General features: G+C 43.5%; 1 protein-coding gene across 1 annotated transcript in view; it reads right to left on the reverse strand.

Annotated features, from left to right (window-relative positions):
* The window catches only part of Syx6 (Syntaxin 6), a 33,364-nt gene extending 23,321 nt beyond the window's left edge, over positions 1-10,043 (reverse strand). The window contains exons 1-5 of the mRNA XM_050196291.2: positions 9,821-10,043; positions 8,636-8,805; positions 3,813-3,907; positions 2,038-2,100; positions 1,702-1,803 (exon numbers count right to left, since the gene is read on the reverse strand). Coding sequence (XP_050052248.1) covers positions 1,702-1,803; positions 2,038-2,100; positions 3,813-3,907; positions 8,636-8,805; positions 9,821-9,855 — 465 coding nt within the window. The 5' untranslated portion in view covers positions 9,856-10,043. The remainder of the gene's footprint in view (positions 1-1,701; positions 1,804-2,037; positions 2,101-3,812; positions 3,908-8,635; positions 8,806-9,820) is intronic.
* Between the last annotated feature and the right edge of the window lie 4,728 nt (positions 10,044-14,771).

A 14,771-nucleotide genomic window follows, 5' to 3' on the forward strand; every position in this document is an offset into this window, starting at 1 on the left:
ACAACCCACTTGCAAGCTGTAACGCTGTATCCAGTTTCGATTTCAATAAACAAGACAAATTAGTAAAAAACCCAGCGTCTCAGCCAAGACAACGAATTTCAATCACATCTTCCAGTTTCGAAAAGTCAGTGATGAAGCTACCGGCAATCACTACGAGTGTGATATGTAGCCTGGTGTCATGCCACAAAATTGCAATAATCAATGTGTCTTCTACTTCTTCTCATTCTCAAAGCACACAATTTTATAACAGACTGCTTCAAGTCAGGAATTTATCACTGAGACACACTCTTCAAAGAACATAAAATCAGCTTTTGCTCAAGGAACTTCGCGATCAGTTTAAGAAGCACAAATGGCAATAGCATATATTCAGTTGTGTGTAAAAGTACCAGACCCCTCAGTATTTTTCGAACTGCAATTGGGCAACACTTGAAACAGTTACTGTTAATTCCTGTTTCAGTGTACTCATGCACCTAAAGAACATCCTCGAGTAGAAACAATGACATCTTTGCTAGCTTATGCAAAAATTCCGGTAAAGAATGGAAGAGAGTCCATTGTTGCTTTTGCATACAAGGGAACATGCAAACGAGGAGTGTCTGCACCAATCACAATGACAGTGATGCATTTAGCTGACGTCAGCACTTCAAAGCGGCGTAGCATCCCGGGGAGAGCTTATGCTAAGTTAGTCCACAGGGAATTATGTGTACAGAAGACAACACAAGACAGGAGAGAAACTAATGGCAGTTGTCCCTTTTGTATTTCTCTTTTCTACCCAATGTTGCTTTGCACTAATTTCATGATCATCATCCTGTTTAATTCCACCACCGTACAAAGGCCTCTCCTACATATCTCCAGTTATCTCCAACTTTCTTCAGCTGACTCCTCTCCCCATTTGTATGCCTGCCTACTTCCTCATCTCATCGTTCTTTCTTATCCTCTGTTGCTCTCGACTGTGTTTCCTCTCCTTTAACCCCTATTCTGCTATGCTCAATAGCCCACCGGTTATCTACTTTACAGATTGCATGACCCACCAAGCTCCATTTCTTCCCCTTATTCCCAACTAAAATATCATTTATACATGCATGTGCTCCAATTCGTACCACTGTATATCTCTCTCAATGCAATACCTCCATTAAATTGAACCTTCTGCCTAAGAATGTGCTCATTGCTCACGTGCTGAAGCCAAGTAGGATTCTGCATAGCGATGTGCGATTTGTTTCAATATGCTGCTACATACAATTATTTCTAGAAACTTACCAAAAGGCCGGTTCTTTATTTTTTATGCGCTAACATTTATACACAGATCTCTGGAAGCTAATGACAATGCAACTTTATCAAAAAGGGAGAAAAAAGGTGGCACAGGAGGTCAAAAGACCTAGCCATAAACCACAGCTTCTGCAGCAAAATGCAAGAAGAAAAAGGTGCTGAACTATACTTCTGCAAGACACCACATTTCTTGCAAATGTCCAAAACTAAACCTTAAATCAAAGATGAAAGAGCTAAATAAAGCAGGAAAACACCTTCTTTATCCACTTATAGGTAACAACCACTGAGTTTTACTGGTACACCGAGTTCTATCTCAATGTACCAATAAAAGCTATAAACATGTAAAGATTGTAATGCCTTTCACCAGTGCCATATCTACTAGTGACGCAGCACATGAAGGATTTCTTTTATGAAAAGGCAAGTGGACAATTTGCAAACCTGCTGCTGCTGCTGGGTATGATCCAGTAGCCGACGAACGGGACTCTCGACCTCATTTCGTAGGCTTGTGTACTTGGCTGTTCGTGACGAGTTGAACAGCTCCTGGAAGCACACCGCAGAACCTGGTTTATACACCACCACACACAAGGTAGTGACTTGTCTATCACGCTCAACAAGAACCTCACAAATAAAAATGCATAAGCCTAACTTTAATGGAACTCCTGTTAATGCATGACTGGTATTCATCTAGTCACTTCAAATGTAAGCAAGGTCCCAAACAACCACGGCAAAGACATTACCTAAATATCCACAAGGAGATGGCAAAAAATTCCTTACCATGCTGGACGGTCTCATTTTCTTATTTTTAGCTTTGCTTTCAAGAATTGCTTCTTTCATGCACTGTACGCGTGGGAGAGAAGGATGAGGGCACAATGTTTTAGGTGCTAAATAACAAACTGCAAAATAACTTGTTTGCTAAGGTGTACAGAAGCCACAGGGCTCAAGTTAATATGAGACAATGCCACATAACATGAGAAATGGGGTGCAAGCTTTGTGCATAATGCATATAGATGTGTGCTAATTTACAATTAGCTTTTAGTATGCTGATGCTGGACCATAGTCTGCAATGGCTAACATGATGAGGCCAGAAGCATGAAAGCCAGCAGCAGCCTTTGGTCACCAAGAGCCTATGTGACCCTTAAATAAATATTTGTTTTTCTTTAGGTGCTGGTGAGTGTCTCAAGCAGATAGTGCACCACAAATATGCAGAAAGACCGACCATTCCCAAGCAATTAAAGAGGCTGCTAAAATTGTTTTGTATAAAGGTAACAGCATGTATTGTGCTTGTTTTGCAAATTTTGTTTGAGATCAATGCAAGAAAACCATGAGAGGACCTCCTAAAACTTGTAAGGAAGTACCCTGGTCATGCTCAATGCATCCCTGTTGGTATTCGATGCTGCTGCATCGAATGCCTTTAGACAACAACCAAGGAGACCTGTAGGCCATCAAAGCTAGCAGTGCATGTCTCAGTGTTTGCTTAGGTACGTTCATGGGACGATGGGCGTGCACAAAGAAATACATGGCACACAATGATTTGAGTTTAACACATTTCAACATAATTGTTTCATCTCTGTTTGCTCCACTGAATTATACTATGCACTATAATATGACCAACTCTATTGGTGGGGCAACCACTGGACAATGAGACATGATTCAAACCCAAATGTTGCAACCTCTTAGACACACTAAATCGCACCAAACCACCACGGACTTCCCACACAATAAAAATTTTTGAAACATTTTTGTGTTGTGATAATAATACAGCATAAAAAATACAGCTGCAGCAAATTGGAAAAGCACACACTGCGCCAAATTTTACGTAGATAAATCTTTTGAGTTTGTCCTTATGCGACTAAGGGACAAATGTCTTCCAAAAAGTTATCAGTTTGGTTTCATCTTTCTTCAGTAGACAGACCACAAAGCGTCCATTTCTTTAAAGACACCAATGTGCTACAACATTCTGCCTCAAAAAGGCCTGCCCTACTGCCTTAACCTTTTAGTGACAACAGATCACGATGTGTTACGATGCTGTTAGTAGAGCATCTACAGAAAATCCATATGAGATAATAGGAAAATGAAGTGCATGAAGCCAAAGTCAGCCATCACACAAACAACTTCAGCACTTCGTGTTTCATGTGCTAAAAAAACCTGTTTACATTGAAACAGGTACACAGAGAATCGGTCTTCTTCATGCTCACATAAACATGTTTTTGCAAGTATACAGCGATTTCACCACAGCATCTATCTAGCACACCATCATGTTGTTCCACCAACATTGACTGCATGATTATCGGGCTGATTGGCAACCGTCCATGGATTCAATATCAAGGGGCTAGACTGTATCAAATGCAACACTTCCAGGGCAAATAAGAATGAAAAGAACATTCACAGATACCGCAGAAACAGTGCAAACACAGACGACAGCTAAAGGGCAGGACGCAGCAGCACCTCCTGTATCCTTCAGCTTTTGTCCCATGCTTGTGCTGTTTCTTTCACCAGAATACTTCAACTAGCTCACATGTGCACTCTGCTTCAATTCATCTATGACTAACCTTGACTTCATTCTTGGACTGCTCTATGAAGGCTTTTCGGCTTTTGATTTCCTTCTCATCAATCTTAAACTTCTTGGGATTTTTTTCAACAATAGCTGAAAAAACAGCAGTTAAGGAAAAAAGGAAGAAAAAAAATGAACAAATACCAAACTGTCAACATCACACATAGCAAACTTTATACAGCTGTACACAGCTTTTATAAAGTACAGAGCTATATACAGCTGGCAGCACTGTTACTGCCACCTGCTGGCCAAAATACCCAGCATAGACTCCTTGAACTAGCATCAAGACTTGACAGGTGATAGGGAAAAAAAGGGGTGTAAATATAGGATACAGAAAGAACATGACGCTCGACCACAGGGCATTGGCATCAGCTCGCATCTGATTGTGGAAAAAACTACTATTATTTCCAGAAAAAGGTTCTGGAACTACACCACTTCATAAAATAAAGTTTCCCTCTCTTTCCTCCGTCGACACGCTTCAAGAAAAGGCGCGCAATTGACACCCAGATTGGTACATGACAGATGTTGGCATGTGCACCTAGATCACGGTTAGCAGGGGGGGGGGGGGCAAGTTGCGTGTCAACTTCAAAAATGCCTCCACACTGGCTTATGAATAAACATTGAAACTCTGCAAATTTTTGTGTCGCACTCTATCGACATGGCCTGTCACCACAGTGGCCTATGCTGTCCATTACCTGGCACGCACTCATGATACGCCTTGCACATGTTCAGAGTAAATTACATTAATATTTGCTATTGTAAATGCTATAATATAAATGTAGCAAATAGTCCCTGTTTACCTTTCCACTCTGTTTTTCCTCAATCAGGCAGCACGAACTGACCGGGACACCGTATGTGTGGTTGGGCCTTTAAAACCAGTACAGCTTTTTTGCAACTGCTTGAATCTTGCTTTCTGCTCATTCTACAAATATGAGCTCCCCATTAATACAGTCACTGCAGTTTTATGTCAGCCGCCTATTCACAGCTAGACTCAATGGCCCACTTGTATGTAAAGGAGGTTTGGATGCTTGTGTAATAAAGGTTATGAATCAAGGCAGAGGAGATGCAACAATAAAAAAAAATGTATGCTTCAGAAGAACTTCAGGTTGGACTAGTTGGTGTTTACTGCATATCATAGTGACCGCAACTAAAGACGGGGACAGCTGAAGAGAACACAAACACGACACAGGCGATAACTTTCAGACGACACAGGCGTGTCAATTTTGAGTTCTCTTCCGCTGTCCCAGTCTTTATTTGCGGTCAATATGATGTGCAATAAAAAAAATAGTATACAAAAGAAATGCAAATAACAAATGGTGCAATTGTGACATGGCTCCAAGAAGGCACCACAGTTTTGTACTTCTTTCTTGCCTTCGTCTCCTCCATGTCTTGAGTTTTTTTTCCTTTTTTTTTTTTTGCCGCAACATGCGCACTTATCATGCACCACCTAATTCAGAGAGCACATTTGTAGTTAAGAGGACTGTGAAGAGCAACAATAAGCTAGTTTAGTCGGGTGAAAACTTTTTTTTTTTTTTCAATACTCGACTTGTATTCCTTTCTCAAAAGAAGAAAGCTAGTAATTAAATGGAGCAAATAAAGGGCAATATCTCGGCTTTTTCCATTTTGCACCCAAACCACAGCGCCGGTATGATGGCATGACATAACAGATATCAAAGTATTTTCGCATGTTTCAGCCATTTTAGTTCATGAAAACTTATCAAAACCAACTAGGTTGAGTCTTCAGTAGCTTCAGAATGCAATGTAATCCATGTTCATCAACAAACTGTCAACTGGTCACAAGCAGGCTTTGTCCAAACCTCATGATGTCACGTTAAGCTGGTGCAGGGACTCTCAAGCCCAGTCTATCATTTTTGTGCCTTTTCTGGCTTGCCACGACTCTGCTCACAGTAAGACTGGCGTCTCTGGCATTCAGGAAGTGCAATTTACCAGTCTAGCTTAACTTTAAACAATACAACAGAGAAACACAAGATAAGTTTAGACTAATAAAGTGTTGGTTTCAAAACTCCATTTATTCTAATTTAGTGGTCATAGGTTGATTATAATAATAATAAACAGAAAATTATTTTCAGAGTATTTGATTGTGTTTCAGTCGTCGTAGTTCAGTAAAAGTTCTTCAAACTTAATAAATTCCGTCTTCACCTCTTATTAGAATACAATACAATCAAACTTTACTGATAAGGAATTAACTACGCCCAAGCAGATGCCATCAAAATTCATGATATCACAGGCAAGCTGGTGCACAAACATGTGGTGCCCCCAGCTGTATTTTGTATGTTTTCTCGCTTATCAAGCCTCCTTTCATGGAAAAAGTAGCTTTTTCGGTATTGTAGAAGAGTAATTTGTCCTTAGCGTCTCTTTAGCATTCATGTGTCCCTTGAAATAGTGATGTCCCTTTCACATTCTAGTGTACCATTGAAAAGAGCAATAAATTTTTTTATCACACTTTGATCTTCAGAGTGATGCAATACAACCATCTAAATGCATCTGCACATGCCAACACACACTAATAATTTTATAACAGGATTTGTCTACAATATGGTTCGTTTCTTAAACTGTTGAACCTAGTGCAAGTTATGGAAGAGCAATGTCCTACAAAGAATTTTACATGTACAAACTGTGCTTACATCTGCACCCTTCTAGAAAATGAAAAAAGGAAAAAATGATGAAATTTCCGTATCAATACCCTTTTAAAAACTTCAGTGGAAAAAACGTCTTACTGCGTATATTGGCTAATTTGTAGGCTGCGCTCACCTTCCTTGGATCACTGATAATTACCAAATTACTGTCAATGCAAAAAAGTGACTAAAGGCACAAAATGCCTGCTCAATGACCCAGTGCATACCCATGGTGACCGACCGTTTTTTGCTCCAGCCAACAGTCAAATAATACATTACTTCCTTTTGTTTTTTGACGATTACCCAAAAGGCACCCATCATTAATTTAAATGAACAGTTGAAACAAGCCATGACAGTGTAACTGGTTCATCTGCAAAAAGAAAACACTGGCTATCGGCTCGAACGTAACACGGTTGGGTACCATGGATATGCACTGGGCTACTGAGCAGACATTTCGTGTCTAGGATCGCTTTGTACAGACAGTGCAGCTAAAGCTCAGCAAGACGCGACCCCACGCTAATGTGCTACTCAGGGTCTGTTGCTATGGACAATGAAACAGCATAAGAGAGGGCAGGACAAGAAATGAAAAGATGGCCTTGCTTAATAATTTCTTCTGGATTTCATTCAGTGTTCATCCTAGATATCGGATATATAGAAAACCGTATTATGAATGGCAGACATTGCAAAAGTTTAATTATTAAATTGTGGGGTTTAACATCTGATATCGCACAGTGGGCTATGAGAGACGCTGTAATGAAGGACTGCAGAATAATTTTTGCCCCCTGGAGTCATGTTACGTGCACTTAAATATAAGTACATGAGCACTTTACATTCCTCCACCATTGAAATGTGGCAGGGAATCAAACCAATGACCTCGTGCTCAGCAACAGAATGCCATAGAAACTGTGCCACCATGGTGGGTCGCTGCAAAAGTTGATAATGCCATGTTCAGCAACTCTTTAAAGATGCAATGACAAGCAAATATACAAGAAAGACATTGTCTAACCTTGCATCAAAGGAAGGTGAACTTCCCCCAATGGCAGTTATGCTTATTTTTCTTGCGACATGGTGAAAACAGACAAAACCATTTTTACGTGCACATAGAGTCAGACAAAATCTTTTGAACACACTTTTAACACAGATGTCCCACCTGTAGATCTATGCCACGCCTCTTAATGTTCAACTTTCCCTAACATAATATAACAAGCCATGCAAGCTATCCAAATGTGGCTTGTGCTTTAGGCTTCTTGGTGGACACATTGTGCACAGGAAATTACCGACAGAGAGACTATAGACAACCAAAATTCATACCATTAAGAAAATTTTGCATTTGCAGCATACATCTATATTGAAGACTCTGACAATTGTATTCTAAAGCAACTTTGTTATGTTTGCTTTACCTAAAAGGCTTGTGTTTTGATATATGCATCCTGAAATTTGTCAGTCACTGCAGCTAATTTCACATCCAGAGGCTACAATCTCAGCGCAAAGACGCACCCCACAGTGACAGAGCTTGTCACATAGTCATTTCTCATTTTCGCCAAATAAAAGCATTAGCACAATTGTTATCAGATCCGGCCTGCTTTCAAACTAACATGCAACGTACGATGATCTGCATCACTGCAGAGTTGCACTGAGACTCTCATTTCGGAATGGGAAATTAACGGGACTGAGGACAATTGTCTGGTTGCATATAATTAAACATGAAATTAAACAAAACAAACTTGCCACAGCATACAAATGTCTTCCAGTTTACAATATAAATGTATACTGTAATTACAAAAACATGGAGCTTTATTCAATAAGACTTAGTTGACTGTATTCTCTGTCTTAATCCCCCACACATCAGGTATCCACCAAGGAGCATAAAGCACCTGTGAAAGCCATATTAGCTTGGCATGCATAGAATTTTAAATTACAAAAATGAAAGTTTAACTATGACAGCTAAGTACGACACGAAAGCAATGTGTGAATTCTCTGCAAGATAGCATACATGACTGATCGCAATGTCGCATGACACAACTTTATACTGAACCTAGATCAAGAATAAAACCATGAATCTTTCCACCAAACACATAATTCAAATGGACAAGGCTCCATGTAATGCATACAGAAGGAAGCGAGTAGTTTTCAAGGGCTACACCTGTTAAACTGCCCATGATGAGAGGCATAAGCAAAAGGATACCGACAGTTTCCTCAAGGTCTTCTAAGTCCCATTCTATGCTGCGCAGACCCTTCCGGAGTTCACTTGTGGTCCAGTCAATGTCTTCTTTGCTTGGCAAGCTTGATGGGTCTTGGTACTGGTTCCACCTCTCAAAAAGTGTTTTGTTATTGGCTATGGCCTTAACAATTTCACTGAAAAAAAAATTGCCTTAATCAGAACACGTAACACATTCACAATTTCAAGCATAGTCGCATGATTGCAAGCAGCAGGCAATTTGGATAACAGTCTGCAGTGTGTACATTTCAGGAGCCCAGCTGCAGAAATTAGGCAAACCTATGGTACATGAAGTAGACCAGCAGTTTTCTAAATGACAGTCCGTCTGTAGAGCTTTGTTGAATTTCTAAATGAACCATATTCAGCTAATGTAACAATGTAATGCAACAGGTCATGTCTGCAAGACGCAATCATGTTTGGTTCACTATTCAGTACGGACATGAAAAACATGAGACTTTATTTTGCTGCTCCTTGCGGCCTAAGTTGGCAAAGCATCCGCCCAAAAAGATAACATAACACAATGGCAATAGGTCGTACTGTCTGAGCAGCTGCGTCAGATTCTGCTTAATCTTTTGCTTTATGAGGCGATCTGCAAGGACGCTTGTGTCCTTATCGCGACCTTTTGAAACGTAGGCGCTCGGAAACAAAAGGTGAACGATAGCAGCGTAGTCTTTCCGTGTTCCAACAGTGAAGCGTAGCGCTTAACAGCACAGAAAAGCTGCACTAAGGAAGTTATGAATTCACTGTTGCGAGCAAATGCTTCGTACATTCGGTCGTCCCTTTCGTCAGCTGACACCATCTATTGGATTTCATTTATTGGATTTGTCTCCTGATCATGCAAAATGCAAGTCGCAGCAGCTGCGGTATTCCGCAGTAAATCAAGAATAAAGCAACGCCATAAAACGAAAAAAGTTAACAAGCAAAACTTGCGCAGCAGATGCGTAGAGCGGAATTCCTTTGCAGTGAAACAGCTCAGTTTAAATTGCATCTCGATACTAATTATCCAATATTTACTAAAAGAATGAAAAGCATTAGCATGCCATTTATATTTAAATTCCTCTAACTGTTCTTTATTTTACAAATCAAGTTATACAAGCCAGAGAGAATAGAATCGGCAAAACGTTGAAGGTAACATGCATACAGGGAACTTACTCTTTAACGACAAAAAATGGATCCTCAAGACTCATGGCCTCTGCGATCCACTCATAACAGTCCTGGCGTCCGTAGTGGCATGTGGGGCTCTTGTGACAAGTCCCCCGCTATCGAAAAACAACAGATATTGCACAGGAGAGCTACACACGTAGTTATCAACCTTTGGTAAGATCCCTTGGCAGTAAGCGACAAGCGCCGATGACGTCCTCGTTTAAACAAAAAACAAACCTCATGACGCGATGCCCAGCGTTGCCTGCGTCAGTGAATCATTGTTGCTTGCTAACATCGCCAACGCGGTCAAAGTAGCATCTCCGTGCCGCAGCCGCCGATCTAGCACAGCTGTTCCGGAAATAACAGGAGACGTGTGATGGAAGCGCGGTACTCCCAATGTACGTACATGCCGATCAAGGGGATTCTGCCCAACGTTGATTGTGTCAAGCGACTGGTGGTGCCTGCTGACTTACATTAAGGAGCCTTAATACAGTAAAATATGTTAGCACCCTTTCGGACTCATCTTGTCCTCAAACAATAATCGTACTTTATATTGCTTGCTTTTCCTTTCTTTAAATCTGCGCGCACGGTCACGAACGACATGTGCATCATTAGCGCGACAGCATTGTTGACAGGAAAGAAGAAATGAAGTCTGTGGTTTTACGTGCCAAAACAACGATTTGATTATGAGGCACACCGTAGTGGAAGGACTCCGGGTTAATTTGGTCACCTGGGTTTCTTTAAGGTGCACCCAAATGCACGGTACGACAAGAAAAAAGCGAGCGCCGAGTTTTCAAAAAAAAGAAATGCAAGTCATACCAATGACGCGATTATTGTTCGGGAACAAGATACGCCCCAAGGGGTGTGAAATTTTTAAATGCGCAAGCATTTTTATGCCTACCCAACGAGGAAACTCGTCCGTCCGTCACGTACACTCTTAAAACACCCGCCGTGGTTGCTTAGTGGCTATGGTGTTCGGCTGTTAAGCGCAAGGTCGCGGGATCGAATCCCGGCCACTGCGGCCGCACTTCGATGGGGGCGAAAACACCCGTTTACTTACATTTAGATGCACGTTAAAGAAGCCCAGGTCGTAAAAATTTCCGGAGCCCCCCCCCCCCCCCCCCCTCTACGACGTGCTTCATAATCAGGAAGTGGGTTTGACACGTACACTCTAAAAACAGTTTGCACCCTTTGGGGTGTATATTTGTCCCACAACAATAATCGTCATCTGCCTTGCTTGCGTTTCCTTTCTTGAAAACACGGCGCTCGCTACTTTCCTGCCGAGAATGCTGCGTCACACTGATAACGCGCATGCCGTTCGTGACTGGGAAGTACCGGGCTCGCAGCGTTAAAGAAAGGAAACGCGGGCAAGACAGATGACGATTATCGTTGTGGGACAAATAAACACCCCAAAGGGTGCAACTGTTTTTAGAGTGTAAGACCATAACTTTTATTTTTTACTCTTAATACAGTTGCACCCTTTGGGGTGTATATTTGCCACACAACGATAATCGTCAGCTGTCTTGTCCGCATTTCCTTTCTTTAACGGGGTGAGCCCGGTACTTTCCAGTAACGAACGGGATGAGCGTTATCAGTGTGACGCAGCATTCTTGACAGGAAAGTAGCGAGCGCCGAGTTTTCAAGAAAGGAAACGCAAGCAAGGCAGATGACGATTATTGTTGTGGGACAAATATACACCCCAAAGGGTGCCAACTGTTTTTAGAGTGTAGAGTGCATGCACTCTTATAAAAATTTACACCCTTTGGGGCATATCTTGTCCCACAACGATGATCGTCATCTGTCTTGCCCGCGTTTCCTTTCTTTAACGCTGCGAGCCCGGTACTTCCCAGTCAGGAACGGCATGCGCGTTATCAGTGTGACGCAGCATTCTCTACAGGAAAGTAGCGAGCGCCGAGTTTACAATAAAGGAAACGGAAGCAAGGCAGATGACGATTATCGTTGTAGGACAAATACTCTAAGAAAAATTCACACCCTTTGGAGTGCCCCTTCTGCCACACAACGATAATCGTCATCTGCCTTGAAGCGTTTCCTTTCTTTAACGCTGCGAGCCCGGTACTTTCCAGTAACGAACGGCATGCGCGTTATCAGCATGATAGCATTCCCGACAGGAAAGTAGCGGGCGCGGCGTTTTCAAGAAAGGAAACGCATCAAAGCAGATGACGATTATATATCGTTGTGTGGCAGAAAGGGCACTTAAAAGGGTGTAAACTTTTCTTAGAGTGCATACGCCCCAAACGCTCTAAGAAAAGTTTACACCCTTTGGAGTGTATATTTACCACACAACGATAATCGTCATCTGTCTTGCCCGCATTTCCTGTCTTGAAAACGCTGCGCTCGCTACTTTCCTGTCGGGAATGCTATGTCATGCTAATAACGCGCATGCCGTTCGTTACTGGAAAGTACTGGGCTCGCCGCGTTAAAGGAAGGAAATGCGGACAAGACAGATCACGATTATTGTTCTGTGGCAAATATACACCCCAAAGGGTGCAACTGTTTTTAGAGTGCACTCTAAGAAAAGTTTACACCCTTTGGAGTGCCCCTTCTGCCACACAACGATAATCGCCATCTGCCTTGATGCGTTTCCTTTCTTGAAAACACCGCGCTCGCTGCTTTCCTGTCGGGAATGCTATCATGCTGATAACGCGCATGCCGTTCGTTACTGGAAAGTAACGTCTGTCTTGCCCGCGTTTCCTTTCTTTAACGCTGCGAGCCCGGTACTTCCCAGTCACGGACGGCATGCGCGTTATCAGTGTGACGCAGCATTCTCGACAGGAAAGTAGCGAGCGCTGAGTTTTCAGATAAGGAAACGCAAGCAAGGCAGATGACAGTTATCGTTGTGGGACAAATATACACCCCAGAGGGTGCAACCGTTTTAAGAGTTAACTGAGCGGCGAGAACAAAGCGCGCACGAAGCTACCAGCACTCGGCGCACTGTGTCCCCATCGGAGATGGCTTTCAAGATAGGGCCCATTCGGCCGCGCCATAGGCAGTCGGGGTGCGCTTGATCACGGTTGATAATGGTTCCACGCGGACGGATAAGGCACTACAGAGCGATAATGGCTTATAATCGGAACATCATCAGCGCACCTGGCGCCGCCACCTGCAGTAGCTTGCTTGCGTCATCAATTTGCCTTGTGCCGCCGTCCGCAGCAGTTCGTGTCGCCGCACCGCTGTCGTTTATACTGGTCTGATCAAGTTTCATAATGATAATGACCCGGGCTGCGCGGAGATGAGCAAGTGGCACAATGCTTACGCATACTTAGACATCTCCCAGGGGAGTTTCTGCGTGAATTTTTTAAGTGTGTACGCAGATGCGCTTTACAACATTTGAGGCGTGTCTTGTAAACTGCAGAGGCCGTGCGACCGTCAGTCGCCTGCGATCAGGCAGCGGCTCGACAACCCCGACGTTCACACTTGCAAGGGCTACTATAGGTGTTCTGTGGGGCTACCTCAGTGACCTGCGGGTCGCCTTCTCGCTCGAACCGAGAACTCTCGCGAAGGACGCCGTTCCCACGCTTGCGGGCGTTTCGTTACAGTGTAGTTTCGTTTTTGCCGCCGGTAATGACAACCGGATGCATAAAGTATCGCTACTTCCGGGGCATCGCTGGTTGGTTTAGCGGTTTGTGACACCTGGGTTTGCGACTCGCAGTCGCAAGGCTGAAAAATCGAGCAGCGTGCAACTGGCCTGCGACCGCCGCTTTTCGACCAATGCGACCATTTGCGGCTGTCGCTTTGCGACCAGAACGGTCGCATGACCTCTGCCACTCGCAAGTGTGAACGGGCCCTAAAGATGTCCGTCAAGGCGGACCTAAATGTTCGCTTCGCGGTTGGTGCATTGTTTTTGTTCGAGTTTACCGTCAAAGGGTTCGCACGGCAACACTCGCCGTACGTGTGCTTCATCACGTCAGTGGGGCCGAAGTAGCAATTTCTTTCTCGCGCAGCTGTTTATAGCCGCAGCGGAAGTGCTCCGTAATATTAGTAGCACTAGATAGTCTCTATTATGAGTTTGCTTAGAGTCAGTATCTGCAGCTGTGCAGTGATACCATGCGCAATGGCGTTTTATTTTCCTTGACATGGAAGCGGTTTACTTTCGCCGTATTTCTTAAAACCTAATTAAAGCGTCTGTATAGCCACCTTGTGTCGAAATTTTCCAAATCAGACATGCGTGCACCCACTGAAATTTTACGACGTTTATCGTTATCCGACAATATAGGAGAGCATTACAAGTGCCAACACATTTGCTGCTTTTGAATTGTTTAGATGCTGCGCACGTGCGCTGCTATCCTCTCGCAACTTTACAACGTATTTGCTCCGATCCTGTCGCGTGATCGCCCTGGCGCCGCTAGCGTTTGCGTGCGACCCGGTCAGCTTAGCCCACGCAGCTGCTGAATGTCGTATTCGGCTGCGCTGGGCTGTTGATTTGCGCCCTCACGAACGATTAGTCATGAGGCGTGGAAATAAATTTGCCACCACGTAATGGCTCTTGTTGTCTATGTCGGGAAGGGTTGGCGGAAGAGAGACTTTGTTTTCATATTCAAACTGGACCTACTACGGATGCCTTCGGACGAATCCCTATCGGTTGCTCAGCTGCCGGAGGCACTACGTCGAGAATTCCACACCACGCGTCGATCTTGCTTCCCATGGCGTGCTGCAACTGCCATGCCAGAGCCTGCAGCGCTGACCGCAGGGATCGATGGTGATGACGACGACGAGGAGAAAGTCTACACCGCACATTGGCCGATGCCCCACGGTGAGCGTGTGACATTTGCACAGAGGACCATCATCATCAGCATCTTCATCACATGGGCTGTTCGCGGCGGCTTATATTATTTTGTGCATGTTGTGTTTGGTGTGCGAGCGCATGCGGCTATGAATTAGCAGATGCGGGGTGTGTCATTGCCTTCAGCTCCAGCTATAAACCACGAAAGGTAAATAGCTA

The sequence above is a fragment of the Dermacentor andersoni genome, chromosome 1 (genome assembly GCF_023375885.2).
Source record: "Dermacentor andersoni chromosome 1, qqDerAnde1_hic_scaffold, whole genome shotgun sequence".
Taxonomy (NCBI): Eukaryota; Metazoa; Arthropoda; class Arachnida; order Ixodida; family Ixodidae; genus Dermacentor; species Dermacentor andersoni.